We start from the raw sequence: 24497 nt of genomic DNA on the forward strand, positions 1-24497 counted from the left end.
AGGAGGGGTCACAAGATGCCTGGAACAGACCCTAGCTCTGGGTCGCACCAGACCCGGGAGGAAGTCGCGGTGCGCACTTCCGCCAGGCGGGGCGGTTGCCTGGAGGGGCAGTGACGTCGACGGAAGGGGCGGGCCTGCCGGGAGCCAGGCCGCGCCGTGCCGCGCCGGCCGGGAGGGGGCCGGAGCCGGGCCATGGCGGCGGCGGCGGCGGCGGGCCCCGAGGGGCGGCGCGCGGCTCTGGAGGCGGTGGCAGCGCCCGAGCGGGGCGGCGGGAGCTGCGTGCTGTGCTGCGGCGACCTGGAGGCTACGGCGCTGGGCCGCTGCGATCACCCGGTGTGCTACCGGTGCTCCACCAAGATGCGGGTGCTGTGCGAGCAGCGCTACTGCGCCGTGTGCCGCGAGGAGCTGCGCCAGGTACGCCCGCGGGGCGCGCGGCGGGGCGCGGGGAGGACGGGCTCCTGATGGCTTTGCCTGCTCGGTGTCCCGCCGCGGCCTGGCCGCGCCCGCTCCCGCTCCCGCCGGAGGCCCGGTGGTCGGTCCGATCCGAGCGGCATGCGATTGCCTGGCCTCCCGGGACCGGGGAAGCCAGAGGCGGTTGGGTCGAGGGAGGAGGAGCGATGCCTATGGGAACTCCCCCTGTGACCCTCCGCGGGAAGGGCAGGGTCAGGTCAGTGCTCATTTTTTCGGGATCGTCAGTGAGGTGGAGGAGACAGCCAGGGGAACCTCCAGGGACTGTCTTTCCTGGAAACTGGCTGTTCGGTTTTTAAAAAAAAAGGGGGGGCGGTTTAAACTGGACATTACCTGGCTAGTTGGACTTCTGGGCCCCACGGGTCAGCTCCTGAGACAGTGTTTCCATTTGTAGAGTGGAGGTGATACCAGGACTTGATTCCCAGGTGCTTGGCGGTCTACGGTGTTAGAAAGTTTTCCTCCTCCACACTAGTTCTAGTTTTGGGGTTTCCTTCCAGAGTGGAGGGAAGGGGATGTTTCTTATTGTCTAGACTTGGAAACCCCTGAGGGGGTCAGAGGGCGCAGGGAGCGTTCCCCCACACTCCAGCAATGCCAGCTGTTGGTGGGGAGTGTCCAGCTGGACTCTCTTGGTTTGCTGCCCTTAGAGATCTGTTTGCTTCCAGCATTGTGAAATTACCTTGGTTGGTTCATGGATGGCTTTGGCTAGTGCTGTCTGCCAGGGAATCTCGATTTTCTGATCTTAGAAGGGATGCAGAGAGAGCAATAATGCCAAGAAAACGGTTTTTCTTTTTCTTTTTCCGAGATAGGGTTTCTTTGTATAGCTTTGGCTGCCCTGGAACTAGCTCTGTAGACCAAGCTGGCCTCAAACTCAGAGATCATTCTGCCTGCCTTCTGAGTGGTGTGCCACCACCACTGGGCTTCTACTTCAGTTTCTGCCTTCAAATTTTTTATTTGAGTTCTGCCCTGGCTCTTTCTTTTTGAGACAGGGTCTCAACTATGTAGTTCTGGCTGGCCTGGAACTTGTTATGTTGACCATGTTTGGCCTCAAAACCAGAGATCTACCTGTGTCTGCCTTCTGAGTGTTGGGATTAAAGGCAGTGTGCCACCATGTCCCACATGTTTTTCTGTTTTGTTTTGTTTCAAGACAGGGTTTTACTATGTAGCTCTGGCTATCCTGGAACTGGCTATGTAGGCCAGGTTGGCCTTGAACTCAGAGATAGATCCATCTACCTCTGCCTCCCAAGTGCTGGAATTAAGGGTGTGTGCCACTATGCCCTGCTTTTCTTAATGTTTATGTCAAAGGAGTCAGCTGAAGTCCTTGAGCATTCCCTAAGCATCTGCCTATGCCATACTGGAGAGAGCAACTGTGAGAACTGAATCTGTAATGTGGTGGAAGGAGCCGTACCCTACTGGGTGAAATCTGGGGTTCAGAAACATTCCAGGAAGTCTTTGTTGGTGGCCTACTCAGAGGGCCTTGCTGGAGCTTGTTTTGCTGGCCAGCCTTGTATATACTGATGGAAAAGTCAAACACGAGGGTTTTCCAGCACACCTTTAGCTTCCTTCTAGGAAGGAAGACATTTTGGAGGCCTTTACATATGTAGTCCTAGCCTGGGCTTTGGATCTCATTCAGGAAGTGAATGAACACACATATGTCAGCTGTAGCCTGTGTCTGCCCTCCCTCATTCCATGTGGGCCCCACACCCTCTAAGAGCTCTGTGTCAGGGGCTGTTGACATGAGCTGTCAGCTTGCTTTGGCTGGGGTGTGGTTTGGTGCTGGGCACCCTTGGCCAAGCCTGGGCTTCCTCTTGGGCTTGCAGCACCATGCTGGGCAGCAAGAGTTCTTGGGGAGTTGGGTGAGGTGATACTGTCCAGCTCAGCCTCCATTCACCCTGCTTTCTTCATCTATAGCCTTGCTGCTTCACCCTCATCCCTTCCTTGTCCCTTCCTGAGTCCTGCATTACCCTGAGTATGTCTTGTGTTCATTCCCAGAATCCCACAGTGACCCTTAGTCCCTGAACCCTGCCCTTCCCTTCCCTTAACAGAACTAAGTGAAAATAAGGAGGGATGTGTGTTAAGATGTTGTATGGAGCCTTTAGGTGGTTAATCACTTGGGAGGCAGAGGCAAGTGGATCTCCAAGTTTGAGGCCAGCCAGAGCTACACAGAGAAACCCTGTCTCGAAAAACAAAACAAAGAAAAAAACAAAAGTGTGGAGGCCGGGCAGTGGTGGCGCACGCCTTTAATCCCAGCACTCGGGAGGCAGAGGCAGGAGGATTCAGTGAGTTCAAGGCCAGCCTGGTCTACCAAGTGAGTTCCAGGAAAGGCGCAAAGCTACACGGAGAAACCCTGTCTCGAAAAACCACCAAACAAAGCAAAACAAAAAAGTCGTGTGGAACTGGCCAGCTTTGCTGGATGATTCTGTAAACCATCTTCCATGTACAGACTGAAGTGGGGTCTAGGTGTAGCAGGGAGACAGTGCACAACTTTGAAGCTGCGTCTGGTGAAGAAGCAGGGCAATCCGGACTTTTCAGCACAGCAGCTTAGGTGGGCTGACATCTGGTGTGAGGCTGTGAGGTGGTAGACAAAACTGATTCAGTGCTGGGTGGTGGAGAGCCTTGTGTCCAGTTTTTAGCACTGGAGAGAGAGAGACACCAGCACACCTTGGTGTCAAGCCTTTAGGAGCTTCTTGTATTCCTCTGGACACATCTCTCTAAGCCTTTTTCTTTATCCTGTTGCTCACCATCTCATGTCTCTGTACAGGCCACACCCCCACCCACAAGCAGGAAGTGGGTGGGGAATGCTGAAGGCCTTCCCAGGATTGCTCCAAGGCCCAGGTCAGCAGGCAGTACCTGATGACTCATTGGTAGTTTTCTGTTGTGAATGCTCTGTCATCTGTGGTCCTTCCCACTCTCCCTCCTTTCTTTGTACAGTCTTACTATATACACAGGCTGGCCTGGAACCCACAGAGTTCTGACTCTGTCTCCTGAGTATCGAGATTAAATGTCAGTACCACTATGCTGGAAATCCTGGCCTTTCCAAAAGTTATCTCTGCTCCTGTCACTTGGACTCCCACCAAGAGATCCAACATCCATTTCTGTCATCTGTGAGCACCACGCATGAGCATGATGCACAAGCATACATGCAGGCATCTATACACATAAAATAATAATATCTTAATTAAAAGACTTATTTTTCTTTTATGTGTATGTATGCGTGTTCTTCCAGAAGAAGATGTTGGATCCTCTGGAACTGGAGTTATAAATGGTTGTAACAGCCCAGGCAGACCCTTTGTCCCCACCTAGCCTCACAGGAATGTCTCCAGGAAGGGAGGGTCTTCTAGCAGGGCTCCTGCCTTGCCCTCTGCTATGGATACCCCAGAATGCCCTGCTCTTCCATCACCTACCCAGGCAGTCTAGATGGACAGTCTTGGTCTCTGCCTGAAGAGGGGTGGGTTTTTTTCTGCCTAGAGCTTCAGGTTTACTGGCTTCAGACCCAACACACCTAGCCTTTGGCCTGGCCTGCCCATGAACCCTTTCCTAAGCCTTTTCCTGTATTTCCATTCGCTTCTCAAACCAATCCTGTGTCTCCTTGCCTGCCTCTCAGCCTGACTCAGGTGTGTGCAGGTTAGACCACCTCCACCAGATTGGTCCACCTGGACCCTGATAGCCCTCTGTTTCTGCTTGGCTCGGCAGCTCCTTGACATCACCTCTGCCTGCAGCTGATATCATATTCTTGGTTAGTAGCCTGGGTGGCAGGGGTAAAGTGGGTCTGGTTGGTTCCCTTGTACTCTCTTCCAGTCCTCTGGTTCCCAGCGGGCCCTTGGTAAGGAACTCTGTTTGGCTTCTGGTCCTACTCATTGCGGGATGTGTGCCATCTCCTGCCTCTCCTCTGGGCACAGCTGCACTTTATCTCAGGCTGTTCACGGAGAGATGTTTTGTGGGTGAGCAACAAGCCAGCGTGTTTATGGTATGGACCTACACGAGACAAGAGGTAGAGTTAGCACAGAAGAACTACTCTGCTCAGCATGTCCTGGCACTAGGTGCCTAACAGAGGTGTTCACGAGGCTATGCCCATAGCCCCAAGGTAGAAAACCTCTTCCAGATAGCCTGGGATACCACCAAGAGTACATCCAAGTGCACAGCTGAGAGGTCCCTGGAGCTAGTGGCAGGGACGGGGGCGTCCCTGGCGCTGCTTCCTTAAGGGAAGGAAGTTGATCCTCCGCTACGTCTGTTGGGCTGGGATGCTTTTTGGCAGCTTCAGGGAGTTTCCTCAGACTGCTCTTCTGCCTGCCCTGGAGGAGCTAAGTGGGGGTATAGCTGTGCCTGAAGCCTGTTTGCTTGTGTTCAGGAGATTCCTTTGTTCTATCAGCACTCTGCATGGTTCATTTCATAGCCCTGAGCTTTTTTTTTTTTTTTTTTTTTTTTGGTTTTTCAAGACTGGGTTTCTCTGTAGCTCTGGCTGTTCTGGAACTTGCTCTGTAGGCCAGGCCTCGAACTCAGAGATCTCTGCCAACTTCTGTCTCCACGAGCACTGGGATTAAAGGTGTGCACCACCAATGGCTGGCAACCTAGGGAATAATTGGAAAGCATAGCTCAGTGTGAGCCTGCCCCTAGAATGTTTGCAAAGAAACCTGAGTCTAGGGATTTTGTCCATGTTTTGGACCTAGAAAGGAGCTTCCAGGGAACAAGAAAGCTGCACTGTGGAGGGGGCAACATAGCCCATGTGAGGAATCCCCACTGTGATTGGTTTGCCTGTAAGGACGGCACAGCTGTGACTGCCATTTAAGGGTGGTCTTTAAGCCTAGTATGGAAGCACATGCCTGTAATTTGGACACTTTGAAAGCAGAAGCAAGATTGTTTTTTGTTTGTTTTTCAAGATAGGGTTTCTCTGTGTTGCAACCCTGGCTGCCCTGGAACTTGCTCTGTAGACCAGGCTAGCCTCCAACTCTCAGAGATCCACTTGCCTCTGCCTTCCAAATGTTTGGATTAAATGTTTGGATGTGCCACCACTGCCTGGCTTTTTTTTTTTTTTTTTTTTTTTTTAAAATAGGTCAGTCAGGACTACTTATTAAGACACTGTCTAAATAAATAAATAAAAGTCCAGATGGTCTTACACCAGGTAGGTGATACACTCCTGTAATCCTAGTACTTGGTAGGTGGAGGCAGGGAGGATCAAGAATTCAGGGCCAACTACGGCAACATAGCATGTTTCTGGCAGGCCTGGGTTCTACAAAACCCTGTCTCAAAAAAACTAAATGAAGACGATGTTGGGGGTACAGCTGCATCCAAGGTACCTACTTGTATCCAGCCTTGCCAGATGTAACAGTGAGGTTTGTTGGGCCACAGCTGACTTGTTCCCATCCCTAGGAGGGGTGTGGCTGGATCATGGAGCATCCCTTGGCTCCTGATTAAGGGCCAGTTAGAGGAGTAGATGTCTATGTGCCGTTTCCAAGTATATCATGACAAAGTGGAACTGGACTCTCCCCCAGAGCCTCCAGAGAAACAGCTTTAGTCATTTCACTGCTTGGGGGGCTGTGTGTGTGAGTGTGGGGGGTCTTGTGGGGGGCTGTGTGTGTGAGTGGGGCATGTGTGTGAGTGGGGCATGTGTGTGAGTGGTCATGTGTGTGAGTGGTCATGTGTGTGAGTGGGTCATGTGTGTGAGTGGTCATGTGTGTGAGTGGTCATGTGTGTGAGTGGGGCATGTGTGTGAGTGGGGCATGTGTGTGAGTGGGCATGTGTGTGAGTGGGGCATGTGTGTGAGTGGTCATGTGTGTGAGTGGTCATGTGTGTGAGTGGGTCATGTGTGTGAGTGGTCATGTGTGTGAGTGGGGCATGTGTGTGAGTGGTCATGTGTGTGAGTGGGGCATGTGTGTGAGTGGGGCATGTGTGTGAGTGGTCATGTGTGTGAGTGGGGCATGTGTGTGAGTGGGGCATGTGTGTGAGTGGGCCCTCTTTTCCTCATCACTCCTGAGCTGCCCCAAACTCTTGTACATTTTGGTTCAAAATACCCTCCTGGGCTAAGTCTAGACATGACCTTGGTGTGACCTTTCCCAATGCAGGGATGTACTGAAAAGGCCTCAGCTGCTTTTAGGGCTGAGCTGAAGCGTGTGACCAGTGCCAGATATGGGGCAGTGGCAAAGAGGTGCCTGGGTGAGGGCTTGAGTCAGAGAGGCGTGATAGTGAGGGTCACTGTGGAGTTGGCACTGCAAGTGACCCCCTGAAGAGCTTCATGGAGAGAAGAGTGTGTGTGTGTGTGTGGGCGGGGGATAGGGAAGGCTTAGGTGTCCAGATCCCTCTCCCAGAGCAGCCAAAGTCTCTAAGCCTTGCCCTGTACCTTCTAAGGCCCTTTCTCCAGTGCCTGCAGTATGTGTGTGGCTCATGCCTGGGATTTAGGCAGCCTACAACAAGCAGAAGCACAGAGGCAGGTGGATCTCTGTGAGTTCGAGGCCAGCCTGGTCTACAGAGCTAGTCCAGGACAGACCCAAAGCTACAGAGAAACCCTGTCTCAAAAAAAAAAACACCAAGCAGAAGCCACGGGGCTCTGACCGGAGTGGTCAGGTCCAGATGCAGTCTTGAGAGAGCCCCTTTCTCCTGTGGCATCATAGAAACATGCTGGGGTAGTTCAGGACAGGGTAGCCAGGCATAGACAAGGTTACCTGACAGCTGCCATGCAACATTTGCTGTTTCCTAGTTTTCTCTAGAATGCATGCTCTCCAACTCCACACCACCCCATCAAAGTTCTCTGTACCTTTAGGGTGGAGCTGAGTGGATACCAGGCCTACAGGGAGCATGGCTGCCTCCTGGTGGAGAGCCTGGATATCACACCTATTCTATAGTTCTTTAGGCAGCTTGGGGTGAGAGTAGAAGCCTAGGCTGTCTGTGGAACCAGGCTGCTGCCCACTCAGGACTGTGAGGGCTCCTCTTCTGTCTCTGCTTGGTCCTTGGCCACCCCATCCAGACCCTGCTCACTACTCTATCTCTCCAGGTGGTCTTTGGGAAGAAGCTCCCTGCTTTTGCCATGATCCCCATCCACCAGCTCCAGCATGAGAAGAAATACGACATCTATTTTGCAGATGGAAAGGTGTTTGCATTATACAGGTGAGGGGTCCTCAGCTGGAGGGGCTCCAGCTGCCTTACATATGTGTGACCCCTCAGAATCAGGAATGGGAGTGCATGGTGCTGGTGACCTCAGGCCCATCTTTTGAGGCAGGGAGCTCCTTGCTCTCCACCAGGGTGCCAGTGGAAATGAGGGAGTTTAGCTGTTTCAGTCTTTTGAGGGACACAAGCATATGCACTCAGGGTCCCCAAGCCCCCAAAAGGGCTAGACCCACAGGCTTGGATCCCATGTCCTGTGTGCACAGTTGTCGACTCCCTGGGTGGGGGCCTGGCATGCGGCTCTGTTCTGGACAGCAACACTTAGAGTCCAGCATGGTGGGTGGCTCTGGTGTCTCCCCAGGCAGCTGTTACAGCATGAATGCCCACGGTGCCCCCACCTGCCGTCCTTTGGCCTCTTCGGGGACTTGGAGCAGCACATGCGGAAGCAACACGAGCTCTTCTGCTGCAAGTTGTGCCTCAAGCACCTCAAGGTGCGCCCTGGGGATGGGGGGCCTGCCCGGGGAACCCCCAGAAATCGCCAGGCCCCTACAGAGCCTCAGGTTGCTTATGGCTGGGCAAGGAGGGGCTCCCAGTGGCTGCAAGGATCCTCCAGCCTTCGGTGGGCTTTAGGTCAGAGTGGTACTGTCAGGACCCTCTCGTGGTCCATGATGCTCCTCTGTGAACTCAGGAGACTCGGGAGCCCCAACTCTGTGTCCAGCCCTATGTTCTCTGCAGATCTTCACCTATGAGCGCAAGTGGTATTCACGCAAGGACCTGGCTCGGCACCGCATGCAGGGTGACCCTGATGATACATCCCATCGGGGACATCCACTCTGTAAGTTCTGTGATGAGCGGTACCTGGACAATGACGAGCTGCTCAAGCACCTGCGCCGTGACCACTACTTCTGCCACTTCTGTGACTCCGATGGAGCCCAGGACTACTATAGGTGGGGGGCAGGGCTGCCTCAGAGATGGCCTGGAAGTTCTGTGGGTGGGCAGGGGCTGGGTGCTGCAGGGGATGCAGCAGTGGTGATGTTCCTAGGCCTGGCCTGGGAGTGCTCTGGCTGTGCAGTAGGTGACGTGGCTTCTGCTGCCTCTGTCTGCCAGTGATTATGCGTATCTGCGTGAGCACTTCCGAGAGAAGCACTTCCTGTGTGAGGAGGGCCGTTGCAGCACTGAGCAATTCACCCATGCCTTCCGCACTGAGATCGACCTCAAGGCTCATAAAACAGCTTGCCACAGCCGCAGCCGGGCAGAGGCACGCCAGAACCGTCAGATTGACCTTCAGTTTAGCTTTGCCCCACGGCACTCACGCCGGAATGAGGGTGAGCTAGGTGCCCATAGGCTCAGCCAGGCTTAGGTACTGGGGCCTTCTGTGAGTACCTGCTTCCCAGACCTCAGACCCAGGTCCCGGTTAGACTCCTGCTCAACACAGGAGGCATCCACTCAGCCTATCTCCTCACCCACCCTTGCTTTGAGCACCTAAGCTGAGCGACAGTCCGGAGCTCCTTGCCTGCACACTTCCACCCCTCTCTGGTGTTTTGCGTCTTTGGCTCTGGAGTCCCTAGGGTACTTGTCTGCCTCAGGAGCCTATCACTGAGGCCCACTCTGTATTTCTCATCTCCAAAGGTAGGGCCCAGGCCCCTGTCCTTGCACCAACTGGGTACCAGTTTCTAGAGGTCATAGCTGGTTTGGATTCTGCATTGTCTGGCCTATTCTTGAGGATCATAAGCTGTGGGGTGGGGAAGCCTCTGCCGTCCAGACAGGAGAGCGGGCCTCAGTGTGGTCTGGACAGCAGCAGTGTTTGGTCCTGCTGCGCTGTCCATGTGGGACAGTGACAGGCTATATACTACCAACCACAGGAGTTGTCAGTGGTGAGGACTACGAGGAGGTGGACAGGTACAACCGCCAGGGTCGAGCTGGCCGGGCCAGCGGGCGAGCAGCCCAGCAGCAGCAGCAGCAGCACCGGCGCCGGGGAAGCTGGAGGTACAAGAGGTGGGAGGATTTGCGTACACCGACACTCTCCTGGCGCCGCCTCCATGGGGCAGCTGCCAGCAGGCAAGCTGGGGATGAGCATGAGGTCAGTGGGCTGCAGCCAGAGTCCTGGGGTCCTGATGGTGGCAGCAACGTCTGCTCAGCAAGTAGAACGCTCTTCTTTTTCATTGCTAGCCAGACATAACAGAATCTGGGGGAGGAGTGGCCATCAGGAGCAGGGTGCACTTGTGCCCGGAAGTACCTGCAAAGCAAGCATGTGCCCAGGCTGCAGCAGGGATTGAGCCCAGATACTGCCCATCTGAGGCTGTGCCTTTGGGTCTTGCCTAGTCTGAGGTCTTCCCCACCCTACTCCATCCTAGGGAAGAAGAAGACCGAGAAGCGGCAGCTGCTATCCGGGCCTCTGTGGCCGCCCAACAGCAAGAGGAGATTCACAGGGCTGAGGACCGGGAAGAGGCTAGCAGGCCCAGGAAAGAGGAAGCAGCAGCCAGGGGCCCTGAGGAGCCCCGTGGCTCCCGGCGCCTGCCCCGGGCTCAGGGTGAAGGCCCAGGTAACTGAGTCCCACCTAATGGCAACCCTGCCTGGGCTTGGGAAGAGCTGCTAGCTCCTAGTCAACATCTCACATTCCCCAAGGCTACCCTCACAGCCTTACCTGGACTCATCTCATGTCTGCAGGCTCCAAGGAAGCCTCAACAAATGGTCCTATAAGCCAAGAAGCCTTCCCAGCCACAGGCCCAGGCCCAGTGGCTGCCCCCTCCAAGTATGTTTGGGAACTGGGAAGGAGGGTGTGAGATCTATGTTAGTAGGGCAGATTTGACCAAGTCCTGGTGATGAACCACTGACCAGTTTTCCCCTCCTTGGATCCAGTACCCTCCCACCGCCTAACCCCAAACTCAAGGATGAAGATTTCCCCAGTCTCTGTGCCTCCACTTCCTCCTGCTACACAGCGGTTACCCCAGGCTCTGTGGGCCTGGCACTGGCTTATCCTGGTCCTCTCAGGGGCAAGAACACCTTCCAGGAAGAGGACTTCCCTGCCTTGGTTTCCTCAGTACCCAAGCCCAACAATGCCCCGTCTAGCCTCATTTCAGCTTGGAACAGCAGCTGCAGCAAGAAAGGGAACCCACCTACACCAGGGGCCCAGGCTGTAGTTGGTGGCACCCAGCCTCCCCGGAAGGCAGGGAAGGGGAACAGGGGTGGCCGGAAGGGTGGCCCAGCCCCGGTGGATGAGGAGGAGGGTGGTGGCCTCACTGCGCAGGGGCTTCGGAGTGTGCCCACTCCAGTGGCTGTCCCCACTACCAGCCAGAGTTCCACCAAGGTTGGCAAGAAGAAGAAGGTGGGTTCTGAGAAGACTGGAGCCACGTCATCCCCACTGTTGCCCCCTGATCATACCCCAAAGCCCTCTGGGACTGAGCAGGTCCCTGAATTCCCTTTGAGCAAAGCTGAAGTGCCAGTAGCCATCGTCAATGGACATTCAGAGGGGCCAGCTCTGGCAAGGAGTACCCCAAAGGAGCCTCCAGGGCTTCCAAGGCCCCTGGGTCCCCTCCCCTGCCCTATACCACAGGAAGACTTCCCAGCACTTGGAGGCCCTTGTCCACCCAGGATGCCTCCTCCCCCAGGTATGTGTACCCCATACCAGTGGGTTCCTTGGGTTTCTGAGAATTGCTGGAGTCCTAGTATCAGGCTAGAGGCCAGCCTGAGGCAGGAATGTGTGGTAGACTGACTCCCAGTTCTGTAGAGGACTTTTGCATGCTGCTGTGTCCAGTCTGGATGCAGGTGCCACCTTGAGCTGCCACAGTTGACTACTTCATAGTACTTTGTAGGGCTTGGAGTTCCCTACAGTGGTGAGCCCACCCCATAGGGTTCTGGTCCTGAGCCTACTATGGGGCTAGATGTGGACAGGTCAACCCACTGGGGCTGGACACTCAGAAAAACTGGGCCAGTTGGGACGGCATTGAGGGTCTTCTATCACCCTACAGGCTTTAACACCGTGGTGCTCTTGAAGGGCACACCATCTCCACCCCCACTCCCACCAGGCCTGGTGCCTGCCATCAGCAAGCCACCCCCTGGTTTCTCCAGTTTCCTGCCTAGCTCCCACTCAACTTGTGTCCCGAGTCCCACCACCACCACCATGAAAGCGTAAGTGGGGTGGGCTGTCTACCTCTGCCACTGGTCACTGGGTGCTAGTGGGAGGTACTAGCTAAGCCCCACCCTAAAGGCTCAAGCCTTCTTATCTGACCTCAGACCCCAGCTAACACCCACACCACGAGCCTACTTAGTTCCTGAGAACTTCCGGGAGAGGAACCTACAGCTCATCCAGTCCATCAAGGACTTTCTGCAGAGCGATGAGGCCTGCTTCAGCAAGTTTAAGAGCCATTCAGGGGAGTTCAGACAGGTGAGGTGGGAGCAGTTGGGAGGCCGGCCGGCCTGCCTTTGCCTAGGGTGGGAATGACTGGCTGTGGCTCTCTGGGTGGCAGGGGATGATCTCTGCGGCTCAGTACTACAAAAGCTGCCGGGACCTGCTTGGGGAGAACTTCCAGAAGATCTTCAGTGAGCTGCTGGCGCTCCTGCCAGACACCGCCAAACAGCAGGAGCTGCTGTCCGCGCACACTGACTTCCGCAGTCGGGAGAAGCCGCCTCACTCCAAGTCCAAGAAGAGCAAGAAGAGCGTGTGGCAGACCAGCGCCCAGCAGTGGGGCCTGGACTGCTGCGTGTGCCCCGCCTGCCAGCAGGTGCTGGCCCACGGTGACATCAGCAGCCACCAGGCACTGCACGCTGCCCGGGACGATGACTTCCCCTCCCTCCAAGCCATTGCCAGGATCATTACGTAGCTCCTGCTGGCGAGGCAAGAGCTGTCACACCCTAGCGTCTCCCGTCTCCTTCCTTCCTCTTCCCAGCTGCCAGGCAGCTAGGTTGGGCCCTGGGAAGGCTGAGGCTCGGCCTCCTGGTTGTCCAGGCCTGACAGGAGGGCATCAGGGGAGGCTACCCTGTGCACCATCACTCCTGAGTTCTGTTCCCTGCTTGGCAGAGAGCCAGTCTTGGTTTGTATTCTTGTGATTTGCCAGGGGAGGGAAGGACTAGGGTGTCGGGACCTGAGCCTGTGGTCATAGCTAGATGCCTCAGTGGCCAGAAGAGAGGCCTCCTGAGTCAAGCAGACAGCCCCAGAGCTGACAGCTTCGGGTCCACTGGTGCTGGAGTCAGATGTCTAGTGTGTTGTGTAAACAATTGGCTGTTCAGAGAGAATGTTCCAGATTAAAAACAGACACAAAATTGTGCTACCTGAAGTTCACTCTTTTTATGAGACAAGTTAAATCTAAGATCTCAAATTGCCTCTGACATTTTATAAAAGACAGTTTATCTTCAAATAAATTTATTTTGCAGTATTGCACATAGCTGGTGTCCTGAGTATCTCTGCCTCTGAAGGTATCAGGAAGCCTGGGTACATAGGCTTATTATATGCCATGATGCAAGGAGGCCTAGAGGGGTGACTTGGCAGCAGGGGTTGGTTCCCAGGAAGAAGTTGGCAGCCCTGGCTCCCACATGGAGCTAAGGCACTGCCCAGAACAGACCTGGCCGTTCATGACCTAACAATTGAGTACCCATGAAACTGCCTTTCAAAAATGGGGGTACATGGCTGGGAGGTGGTGGTGCATGCCTTTAATCCTAGCACTTGGGAGGCAAGAGCAGGTGGGTCTCAGTTCAAGGCCAACGTGGTCTACAGAGTCAGTTCCAGGACGCCAGGGCTACACAGAGAAACCTGGCTCTGAAAAATAAATAAGGGGTTGGGGAGGAAACAGGGCCAGCAAAATGGTTTGGTGGATGAAGGTGCTTGCTGCCAAGCTTGACAACTTGAGTTTGCCCTCTAGAACCTACGCAGTGGAAAGAGACACGACTGCTACAGTTGTTCTCCAAGGTCTACATGCATGCACACAAAGTTTTTTGAGTTTTTGTTTTGAGACAGGGTCTCTACATAATCCTGGTTGCCTTGGAACTTGCTTTGTAAACCAGGCTGGCCTTGAACTCACAGAAATCCACCTCCCTCTGCCTCCTGAGTGCTGGGATTAAAAGGCGTGTACCACTATGCCTGGCCCCAAACATAAAGTTAAAAAAGGAAGAGGCCCAGATCTCACATTTATGGACAGTTACAGGGATGGTTAAAGGACAGCCAGGCCTGGATGAGCCCTATCTCTAACAACAACAACAACAAAAGGGCAGGGTGGGGGATGGGACACAGGACAGTAGCTAGGAGTAGCTATGTAGGTGCTGGAAACGGAATCTGGGTCTTCGGGAAAAGCAACCGATGTTCTTAAAATTGCTGACCCATCCTTCCAAGTCCCAGGTTTATTTTTATTTTACATGTATGAGTATTTTTGCCTGCACAGTATGTATGTTATTATGTGTGTGCCTGGTGTCTGAGGAAGTCAGAAGAGGGCACTAGATCACCTAGATCTGAAGGTACAGACTTGTAAGTTGTCACGTGGGTGCTGTGATGTTTTTAACCCCTGGATCATTTTTCTAGTTCCCGTTTTTTGTTTTTTTATTTTGTCTCTGTCTGCATGCATGATAGAGTGAGCCTCAGAACCCATTATAGATGGTTGTGAGCCACCATCTGGTTGCTGGGAACTGAACTCGGGACCTTTGGATGACCTGCTAGTGCTCTTAACCACTGAGCCATCTCTCCAGGCCCCCGTTTCTTTTTAAAAAGATATGTCTATTTTTTATTTTGTGTAAGTACACTGTGTGTGCCTGGTACCCTGTGAGGCCACAAGAGCATGTGGATTCCCCTGGAACTGGAGTTAGGGATAGTTGTAAGCCACCATATGGGTGCTGAAAATCAAACCCCAGTCCTCTACAAGAGCAGAAGTATTCTTAACTGCTAAACCGGCTCTGCAGCGCCCCCCCCCCCTTTTAATGCATGTGCAGGGCTGGAGGACAACCTCAGGTTTCACCCTTAGGAATGCCATCTACCTCCCCCCCCCCCCCAGACAGGGTTTCTCTGTAGCTTTAGAGGCTGTCCTGGAACTCCCTTTGTAGACCAGGCTGGTCTCGAACTCATAGAGATCCACCTGCCTCTGCCTCCCAAGTGCTGGGATTACCGGCATGTGCCACCACCGCCCGGCTGCCGTCTACCTTTTTTAAGAAAGAATCTTAGTGGTTAAGAGTGCTGGCCCCGCTTCTAGAGGACCCAGGTTCAATTCCCAGCACCCACATGGCAGCTCACAAGTCTATGTCCAGGCAGAACAACAATGCACATAAAAGAAAGAGGGATAAATACTTTTTAGAAAGAAAGGGTCTCAGCCCGGCAGTGGTGGCACATGCCTTTAATCCCAGCACTCGGGAGGCAGAGCCAGGCAGATCTGTGAGTTTGAGGCCAGCTTGGTCTCCAAAGCAAGTTCCAGGAAAAATGCAAAACTACAGAGAAACCCTGTCTCAAAAAAAAAAAAAAAAAAAAAAAAAAGAAAGGGTCTCTTGCCAGGTGGTGGTGGTGGCACACACCTTTATTCCCAGCACTCAGGAGGCAGAGGCAGGATGATCTGAGTTCAAGGCCAGCCTGGTCTACAGAGCTAGTTCTAGAACAGGGATACAAAGAGAAAACCTGTCCTGAAATACTTTAAAAAGAGAGATGAGTCTCTCATTGGCCTAGAGTTGGCCAGTGACCCCCAGGGGTCCTCCTGTCTTAACCTCCCCAGTCCCGTGATTATAACCATATGGCAACCCATCCAGCATTTTTGTGGAGGTTATGGGGTCATTCAGGTCTTTATGCTTGTAAGGCAAGTACTTTACCAACTGACCGCATCTCACATTATCACCCCTTTTTCTGTTTTGAAACAGTCTCGTGTAGCCCAGGTTGGCCTCCCAACTCACCACATAGCTAATGATAGCCTAGAACAAGGCCTGATACTCCTCCTACCTCCTAAGTGCTGGAATTACAAATGTATACCACCACACTTGACTTAGATCCCCCCCCCCCTCTTTTTTTTTCTTTTAGACAGGGTTTCTCTGTATAGCGCTGGTTATCCTGAAACTTGCTTTGTACACCAGACTGGCTTCAAACTCACAGGCCTGTGCCTCTGCCTCCCTAGCGCTGGGATCAAAGGTGTGCAACACCACTGTCCAGCTAAGTCTAGCTTTCTTTTATTTTTTTTTGGAGCTGAGGATCAAACCCAGAGCCTTGTACTTGCTAGGCAAACACTCTACCACTGAGCTAAATCCTCAACCCAAGTCTAGCTTTCTTAACAGAAGACTGAGGAAAGAGCCCCGGGAAACTAGAAAGTGCTACAGAGGTCAAATTAAGTCAGGAATTTAGGAAGGTGACCCCAGAAAATAATGAAGCTAAAGCTCAAGCCCCAGATGCCCATATACCCTACAGGCTTTGCCACTAATCTGGTGTCAGACTGGACACTGGGGTGTTCACATGGGCCAGGTCTGAATAGCACCATAACATCACAAACAGACTGACAGTCACCCAATGGAAGGAGAGGCCTGGGGCAACCAGGTCAATTACCAAAGCAAAAATACAACACTTGTCAAAGGGGTGAAAAGGGCTTTGAGCCTGGCAGTGGTGGTGCCTACCTTTAAGCCTAGACCTCAGGAGGCAGAGGCAGGAGAGTATCTCAGTTCCAGGCTGGGGTGTAGCTCAGTTTGGAGAGTGCTTGCCTAGCAAGCACAAAGCCATGGGTTCAATCTCTAGTAACATGTAAAACAGATATGGTGATTGATGCAAGCCTGTAATCCCAGCAGTTAGCAATTAGAGTTAAGGGGATCATCATAAATTTGAGGTCAGCCTGGTCTACACATCAATTTCTAAGCCAACCAGAACTATATAATGAGACCCTGACCATCTCAAGAAAGACAAATTTTGTGTGATTCCATTTATATGAATAAGTTAGAGGTTACTATGGGTGTGGTGGCACACACCATTAATCCTAGCAGAGGTAGGTGGAGCTCAAGGCCAGCCTGGTTTACATAGCAATTTCCTGGACAGCCAGGGAGAGGCCTTGTCTCAAAAGGGGGTTGAGAACTGGAGAGATGGCTTAGTGGTTAAGAGCAATTACTGCTCTTGCGGAGAACTCAGGTTCAGTCCCCAGCACCCACATCAAACAGCTTACAACTGCTTGTAACTCCAGTTACAGGAAATCCACAGCCCTCTTCAGGTTTCCACAGGCACCAGCACAAATGTAACATACATATGCACATAAATGAAAATAAATCTTTTTTAAAGGGTGGGCAGGGCATGGTCAAACACACCTTCAATCCCAACACTTGGGAGGCAGAGGCAAGCAGATCTTTTGAATTCTAGGCCAGCTTGGTTACAGAGTGAGTTCCAGGACAGCCAGGGCTACACAAAACAAAACAAAACACACACACACACACAATCACCACAAAAAAAAAAAAAAAGAGAAGATCTGCAGTTAGCTATTTTTACTCTTTGCTCTTTGGGGGCCTGCCACCCAGCTCCCAAATTAATACACTGAGATTTAGTCTTTCTTATGAATGTCCAGCCTTAGCTTGGCTTATTTCTAGCCAGCGTTTTTTAACTTAAATTATTCCATCTACCTTTTGCCTCTGGGCTTTTACCTTTCTCTATTCTATGTCTTTACTTCTCACTCCATTGCTGGCTGTGTGGCTGGCTCCTGGCATCCTCCTCTCCTCCTTTTTCTCGATACTCCTTCTTCTAATTATTCTCTCTGCCTAGAAGCCTCGCCTGCTTTTCTCTCCTGCCTACTTATTTGTCGTTTAGTTCTTGGTTAGCCCAATCAGGTGTTTTAAGACAGGCAAAATAATGCAGCTTAATAGAGTTAAACAAATGCAACATTAAAGAATGCATCTTTGCCGGGCATTGGTGGCACATGCCTTTAATCCCAGCACTCAGGAGGCTGAGGCAGGTGGATCTCTGTGAGTTCGAGGCCAGCCTGGTCTACAAAGCGAGTTCCAGGAAAGGCACAAAGCTACACAGAGAAACCCTGTCTAGAAACACCCCCCCCCCAAAAAAAAGAGATCATAGTTGTGTGATCTTTCTCTAAAACTTAGGAATCAGCCTGATCCCCACCTTCCCACCCACTCCCAAATTCTAGGTCCTGATGCCGAGACCCCAACCCCCAGCACAGCAGGGAAAATGATTCTAGGGTACCTTAATTGTGGTCAATGTGTTTACAGTCTTTATTGTCAAGAAGTTGCAGTTGGAACAGGGGACACTGAAAATACACAATCACGGATTATTCTTTCAGAAGAGAGAGGAAAGATCCATATATACAAAAATTGTAAACATGTTCACTTAAATATCCACGTAATTGGTCTATGCTACAACGTACCGGGTGTCATTCCACTGCAACTCCGCAGGGAGGCATTTGTCTGGAAGAATGAGATATGGCAACACGTTTGGTTTTGACTTGATGTGAAAAGCCAGCTTCAAGCAATGCATGAGTAGTCTGCTATGCACAGGGACCTGGTCTGGGCCTTAAAAGGGAACAGGCGATAGAATAGGGAGGTACTGGTCCAGGAAACCATGGTAAAGCCATTTACAGGAACGACTCTCTCCAGCGACACCCTGGGCAGATGAGACCTTTAGCCCTCTTCTTGTAAGAGGCTTGTCTTGCCTGTCACCCAGGTACCCAGCTGACTCACTCCTCCCTAGGGAAGGTCTTTCTTACTGAAGGGCAGGTACCCAGGCCCATAGCTGTCTATGCCTTCCTGGCCAGAAGCACCCACACCCGGGCAGGAGCCACACAGAGAGGGGGCAGCTTATGGGGGCACTATGAGATGAAACCTGAAGACTGAATCACAATCACAACACCGACAGGGCTGAGCTGCTCTAGGGATCCTGCGAGAGGAAGTAGAGGGAGCCTCTGGACAGGGTGGACCACCAGGATAGGAGCCAGGGCAGTCACTGCCCTCAGGGACATGGGACTGGGAACAAGGGCCATAACCCCCACCTTAGGGTGCAAATAAATAGTCTCCCTCTCCCTGGTCCTCAGAAGCCTTTGCACCCTGCCCTGGAAGGCAGCTGGACTTCTGACCCTAGAGTGGACAGGTGAGCCACTGGTTGGCTGGCCGAAAAGGACAGCCCACTCCAGGCAGTACTGTTTTCTTCTCAGGGCCTTAGGACTAGGACCTCTAACTAGGGGGAACTAACTAGGGACAGTCCAGGCACCCCAGGGAGGCTGCTCCCCTTGGTCCCAGAGGCCCACAGTGGCCACCTTCTCTGTCCTTGGCACTGGGACGGTAGGACCCAGGAAAGGTCCCAGGAGGCCTTGAGGCCTACGATGGTGAGGTGGCCTTCCAGCCCTGGCTGGAACCTAACAGCGACTAGTAGGCAGGCACCTGGTACCCTTTGGGGCTGGTGTCCAGGGTTTCGGTGAAGGGCGGGCTCTGGTATGTTTCTGTGCCCTCCACACCACTGCCCACTGGGTAGCCTGGGTAGGTCTGGGCAGCCCCAGCACCTAACTGATCTGTGGCAAAGAGAGACATATCGGTGCCCAGGCGGAACCGCTGCAGGGCCTTCACGGTGAGCGCCACCTGGATGGGAGAGCCAGGGTCAGCTGGGGCAAACCCAGAGACACTCCCGGCCCGCCACCCACAAGACCCGCACTCACCCAGCTGAGGATGGAGAAGAAGCTGAACGCGATGGCGGCCCGCGCCGCATCCCCAGCCTGCGCAGTGCCTGCTCCTGGCGCTGTGCGCTGCCACTGATTGGTGAGGAAACAGAAGCCTACGAACCACAGGAAGGACCAGACCCCTGCAGGTGGGGACTGGCGATCAGAGGGTGTTCCACTACCAGGATCTGTGTTCTAGTTGAACCATTCAGAGGAAGGTGACCCCCAAGGCCCCGCCCCTTCGCAGCCCAGCCCTGTTCTTTGCTCCAGGCATCCCTTTCTCTAGGCTAGTCACGGCCCGGAGTCCCGGGCACTCCCAACGCTGGGCTCCCTCCACACCTCTAGGTCCCGCCCTCTTGTGGCTGGGTGCTACAGGCTCAAAACCTCGCATCTCACAGCCTGCTACATCCTCGGAAGAAGCACCGCGGCAGTGCCCGCACCTGGTCCTATTTCTTAGAGGCCCAGTCACGCCCCTGCAAAGGCCCTTTGATCCACGGACTTTCCGTCTGTTCGAACCTCTCGGGCCGCTTTCGCTCAACGCCCCAGCCCCGCCCCAGCCCCGCCCCAGCCCCGACATCAGGCCCCGCCTCTCACCGCCGGCCCCGCCCACCTGAGAAGCCCAGGTCCAGAAGCACTGCGCGGCGGCGGTCCCGGACGCTGCTGATCTGCTGAAAGCGCGCGTCCAGCAGCAGGAAGGCAGCGCAGGCGATGAAGGCCCCGAGACCCAGCACGACGCCGAAGCGACAGGCGCCCGCGTTTCCGTTGAAGACGCAACGCAGCTCTGGACCGCTGTCCGCGTTCACGTAGCCCTCGTTGACTATCGGCCCGAACACGGCTATAGAGAACACCTGCAGGCAGCAGGCAGCAGGCGGCGGCGCTTAGGGCTAGGAGGCCTCGCGCCACGGCCTGAGGCAGCTGTTGCCCCTGTCAAGAGCCCCAAGTCTCCATTCCTGTCCCAGAGTTCCCCTGCAACACTGAACCCATTTTCCCACCCTCTTGCATATTGAGGGATTATTGAAAATAAAGAAGCTGGGCGGTGGTGGCGAACACCTTTAATCCTAGCACTCAGGAAGCAGAGGCAGGCAGATCTCTTGAGTTCAAGGCCAATTTGGTCTATAGAGGGAGTTCTAGGACAGCCAGGGCTACACAGAGAAACCCTGTCACAAAAAACAAACAAAAAGAAGCATTTAAGGAGTGCTAAAACCGCTGCTTTGCATAGGTTTGCATGTATGTAATGCCTGTAATCACAACACTTGGGAGGTGGAGTAAGAAGGATCAGAGGAAGACAGCCTTGGCTACATAAGACACTAATAAAAAAATAATTACAGGGCTGATGAGATGGCTCAACAGTTAAGAGCACTGGCTACCGGACCAGGGTTCGATTCCCAGCACCCACATGACTATAACTCCAGTTACAGGGGGTCTGATGCCCTCTCTGGCTTCTGCCAGTACCAAATACATGGTGCACAGACATACATGCAGGAAAACACCCATAAAATATAAAATATCAGAGACACCACTCTTCCTATCCTCTTTATAAGGAGCAACATTAGGGTTCCCATGGTGAAGTCATTTCTCAGGGTCACATGACTGCTAAGAGCCCTGGCTCCTCTGCAGGTCTTGGAACCTATGGCCTCCCAGAGTAAAATTAAAAGTGTGGAGACAGGAGCCTTCACCTACATGGGTGACTTCCAGGGTTGTGGTGGGCCAGGGCACTGGTGAGGATGAAGCCAAGAGACAGCTATCTAGAGAAATATACAAGAATGTCATCTTTTCCCCTTTTGAACTGGACCTCTGCACATGGGAGCTGTGTGTGTCTGCTCCTTAGCATACCACACGGAGTAAACTCACTAGGAATGCTGGGTCCAAGAATGTCCACTACCAATAGTAGACACCAGAAATGATCCCCCGTGAGTAATCAATTATAATGTCAGTCAAGAGCATTTGGGCTGTAAAGCTGACCACTGACTTCTAAGGTTTGGTCCGACCCAGTACCTCCTGCCCACCAATTCTCTGAGGCATGATGGAAGCAAACCACAGTCATTTTAAACCAGATGCTTCTAAGTCTAGGCAGTCCTGTGTTTCCAAGAAATGTCCTCTAGTCTCAAATTGTATCTCACTCCTTTCTTGCCCAAACTCCTTGATAATGTAGTCATGGAAAATGCCACAGCATGGACTTGTCCCTTGAGAGCAATCCACAAGTCAGGACCAGAAGAGTCTTTCTTCTGTCCACTAGGTCTTGGGGGGGAGGGGCTGCCCCACCCTGGGAACCGCCCTCCTCCAAGACAGGCATGGAGATTAGACCCGTGCCAGGGGGACAAAATCCAGACTTTGGCACCCATCTCCTAAACCTCCTTCTGTCCTAGGGGTTAGGACAGGCAAGATATGCATCAGTAGGATAGATTACCCAACCTGCAGTCTCCATGCCGTTTCCAGGAAGCCCTCCCAGATGAGCCCCTTCTGACTACACCACCCTACCCTCCTTCAACTCACAGCTGGACCGAAGGGGTCTAGGAAGGACCATCTCCCTTTAAATGAACCTGATGTATTTATGATCTGGCAAAGCGAAGGAACTGCGCATTCCCCCTTGGCTCCCATGCCCCCTCTCCCATCTGGAATTTAGTCCCTGAACCCCTCGGAGAATCACATCCGCAACCCAGTGCCCGCTTCCAGGTTTTGGGAACTGGAGAAATGAAGAGAAGGCTGAGGAAGGGGACTGGATTAGACCTAAAGAGGAATTGAGGGCAGGGGGAGACCAGCAGTGACCTCTCAAGGTCTATTGGTGAGGGCCGCCCTTCCCCCGCCCGCAGGTGGGCGCGCCTAGCCATGTGACGTCACCCCAACCTGCGGTCGGGGGGGAGGGGCCGGCGGAGAGGAGGGTGAGGGGCGATGGGCAGGGGGCGGGTGAGGGTGGGAGACGGGGATGCTAGGAGAGATGGGGGACCGGAAAGGGGCCTGCTTAGGGGCCACTCACCCAGGACACGACCCGCAACAGGGTCTGGGGCCGCCGTGCGAAGCTCACGGGATCGAAGGCAGCTCCCGCCCGGCCCGCGCCGAAGGAGGCTCCCTCCATGGCGGGACCTGTGCCTTCTGTCCGTTTGTCCCGCCGGCCTGCGCTGCCCGAGACAGCTCGGGGCTGCTGCTGAGGCTGCTGCTGAGGCTGCTGAGGCTACGGATGCTGCCGCCGCCGCCGCCGCCGCCGCCGCCTCCCGGGAGCGCGCGTCCGCTGCGGCGGGGGCGCGCGGGGCGGGGCCGAGCCGGCGCCCCCGACTGGGTCCACGCGCCGGGGTCCTGAGCCCTGCCCTCCGTCCTTCCCGCTCACGGTCCCCTGCGTGGCAGAGTCTGAGATGGGGACATTCTCTGCAAAGACAAAGCGAGGTCTTCATGGGTTTCAGAGGTGGGCAAGAGAAGGTAAGGACTGAGCTCAGATTTTGCCACGGCCAAGAGCATCGACAGGACAAGCACATCACCCCGCTTCTCTGACCGGGAGGGCCGTTTGGTGAGTATGTAAGGGGAAACTGAGGCCTAGCATCTTGCCCTCTGCCTTCAGGGAGAGAGAATCAGCCCCCAGACCCTAGTCTCAGAAGACCAGGGGCAAATCACTTCTCATTAGCCCTTTAATCGTGATAGAAATAAATAAAAAAAAAAAATGTAAGGAAAGAAGCCCCTGACCTCTTTTTGGCTGAGAATGAAGAAAATCTCAGCTCAGAGATGTGATACACACTTGTATTGCCTGTGGCTCACATCTCCACTGCATTCTGGCTTCTCCTTCACAGGTTGTACCTTACTAACAGGGTTAGGTGAAGAGAGACCGCTATCTTCAGGGGCACTTGTCTGGGAGGCAGAGTCCATGTAGCCAGCAGAAGTGAAGGTTGAACATCTCTGTTCTCTTCCTCTGGCCTGGTCATGTCTTCCATAAACTCTCTCCATCTCTGGTCTCTAGGACTGACCTGTAGCTAGCTAATCCTGAGCTCAAGAAGGGGAGAAACAGCAGAGATAAGATCTTGTCCCAGATGTTACCCAGCTACCCTGGCCACTGCTGGGAATCCCACAGCCCCACTTCATGCTCCTTCAGTGCCAGGCTGGTAGGAGACTGAATAGCTCTACCTTCATGGTCACTGCAGAAGCTGGGTGTTGTAAAAGGTCATGGGTGAGGACCCTAGTTGTCTGTCTCTGTCTTCCCTGGGACCAGAGCCAGGTACAAGCAAAGTTTACACATATTAAGACTGTGCAGTGCCAAGCTGTAGCAGGAATCTTAACAGGTCTTATTAATAAAATCAAACTCAGCCAGGTATTGGGGTGAACGCTGAATGATCAGAGAAACAGAACAAGCCACAGCTACCTCCCCTCACCAGTTCCTCAGCTGATCCTGTTTCCTCAGGCTGGAAGCCTCTGAGTCCTCATCCGAATGGGTCTCAGCTGAACTGTGTTGCTCCAAAGCCTAAAAGCTTAACCAGCCAAATGCTTCTAGTTTCTGGTCCTCATGCCTTATATACCTTTCTGTTTTCTACCATCACTCCCTGGGATTAAAGGCTCACTTCTTGGGATTAAAGGCATGTATCACCATGCCTGGCTGTTTCTTTCTTTCTTCCTTTCTTCCTTCCTTCCTTCCTTTCTTTAAGATTTATTTATTTACTTATTGTGTATATAGTGTTCTGCCTGCGGGTATCCCTGCCAGCCAGAAGAGGGCACCAGATCTCATTATAGATGATTGTGAGCCACCATGTGGTTGCTGGGAATTGAACTCAGGACCTCTGGAAGAACAGTCAGTGTTCTTAACTACTGAGCCATTTCTCCAGGCCCGCTTGGTCGTTTCTAATGTGGCCTTGAACTCAGAGACCCAGAGGGATTTCTGCCTCTGGAATGCTAAGATTAAAGGTGTGTGTGCCACCATTTCTGGCCTCTATGTCTGTCTAGTGGCTGTTCCGTTCTCTGACCCCAGATGATAAATTTATTAGGGTGCACAATATTTTGGGGAACACAATATCACCATGCCAAGCATTTTACTGTGACCTGTTGTTCATTCTTCAGAGGGAAGTGTAGCTGGAAGTACCTGGTCCGGTCCCTAGGAAACCCACTGGTACTGGTCCAAAACACACTTCAGCCTAGTTGGACACAGGTGAACAGAGCAGGTGCAGCCCACCAGTTTGGTCAACTCTCTGATACCTAACCCCATCCCATCCCCTTTTAGCCATGGGCAGATCTGTGTTATCACCTATTTCCCCCTTTTCCTCCATCATTTTCATCAGTACCTCAAAATGCAGCCCATTCTTGGGCTGAGTATATAGCCCAGGACAGAGTGCCTGCCTACCATGCATGGGGTCTGAGGTTCAATCCCCAGCGTCACCAGACAGC

The 24497-nt window shown here is 53.4% G+C and overlaps 3 protein-coding genes across 4 annotated transcripts in view; 1 reads left to right on the plus strand and 2 right to left on the minus strand.

Annotated features, from left to right (window-relative positions):
- Window positions 1–194, minus strand: part of Npw (neuropeptide W) — a 17087-nt gene extending 16893 nt beyond the window's left edge. Inside the window, exon 1 of the mRNA XM_036194634.1 lies at window positions 49–194. Within this exon, the coding sequence (XP_036050527.1) occupies window positions 49–194 (146 nt within the window). The remainder of the gene's footprint in view (window positions 1–48) is intronic.
- Znf598 (zinc finger protein 598, E3 ubiquitin ligase) lies at window positions 128–12937 on the plus strand. Of its 2 annotated transcripts, none has more exons than XM_036197093.1 (12): window positions 128–414; window positions 7451–7563; window positions 7922–8051; window positions 8296–8507; window positions 8668–8885; window positions 9423–9555; window positions 9915–10102; window positions 10228–10312; window positions 10420–11168; window positions 11529–11688; window positions 11794–11944; window positions 12027–12937. In XM_036197093.1, the coding sequence occupies exons 1-12, from the start codon at window positions 193–195 to the stop codon at window positions 12378–12380; spliced, it is 2715 nt and encodes a 904-aa protein (XP_036052986.1). In that variant the 5' UTR covers window positions 128–192; the 3' UTR covers window positions 12381–12937. The 2 variants fall into 2 exon arrangements, with proteins under 2 accessions (XP_036052986.1, XP_036052987.1); XM_036197094.1 differs by having other exon boundaries at window positions 9423–9546.
- Window positions 12938–17681: 4744 nt separating this feature from the next.
- On the minus strand, window positions 17682–22369 carry Syngr3 (synaptogyrin 3). The gene is made up of 4 exons (XM_036198048.1): window positions 22117–22369; window positions 19753–19990; window positions 19143–19285; window positions 17682–19065 (listed from the first exon to the last, which is right to left on the minus strand). Exons 1-4 carry the CDS (start codon window positions 22213–22215, stop codon window positions 18856–18858), a joined length of 690 nt encoding a protein of 229 aa, XP_036053941.1. The 5' UTR covers window positions 22216–22369; the 3' UTR covers window positions 17682–18855.
- Between the last annotated feature and the right edge of the window lie 2128 nt (window positions 22370–24497).

This window comes from Onychomys torridus, chromosome 8 (assembly GCF_903995425.1).
Source record: "Onychomys torridus chromosome 8, mOncTor1.1, whole genome shotgun sequence".
Classification (NCBI taxonomy): Eukaryota; Metazoa; Chordata; class Mammalia; order Rodentia; family Cricetidae; genus Onychomys; species Onychomys torridus.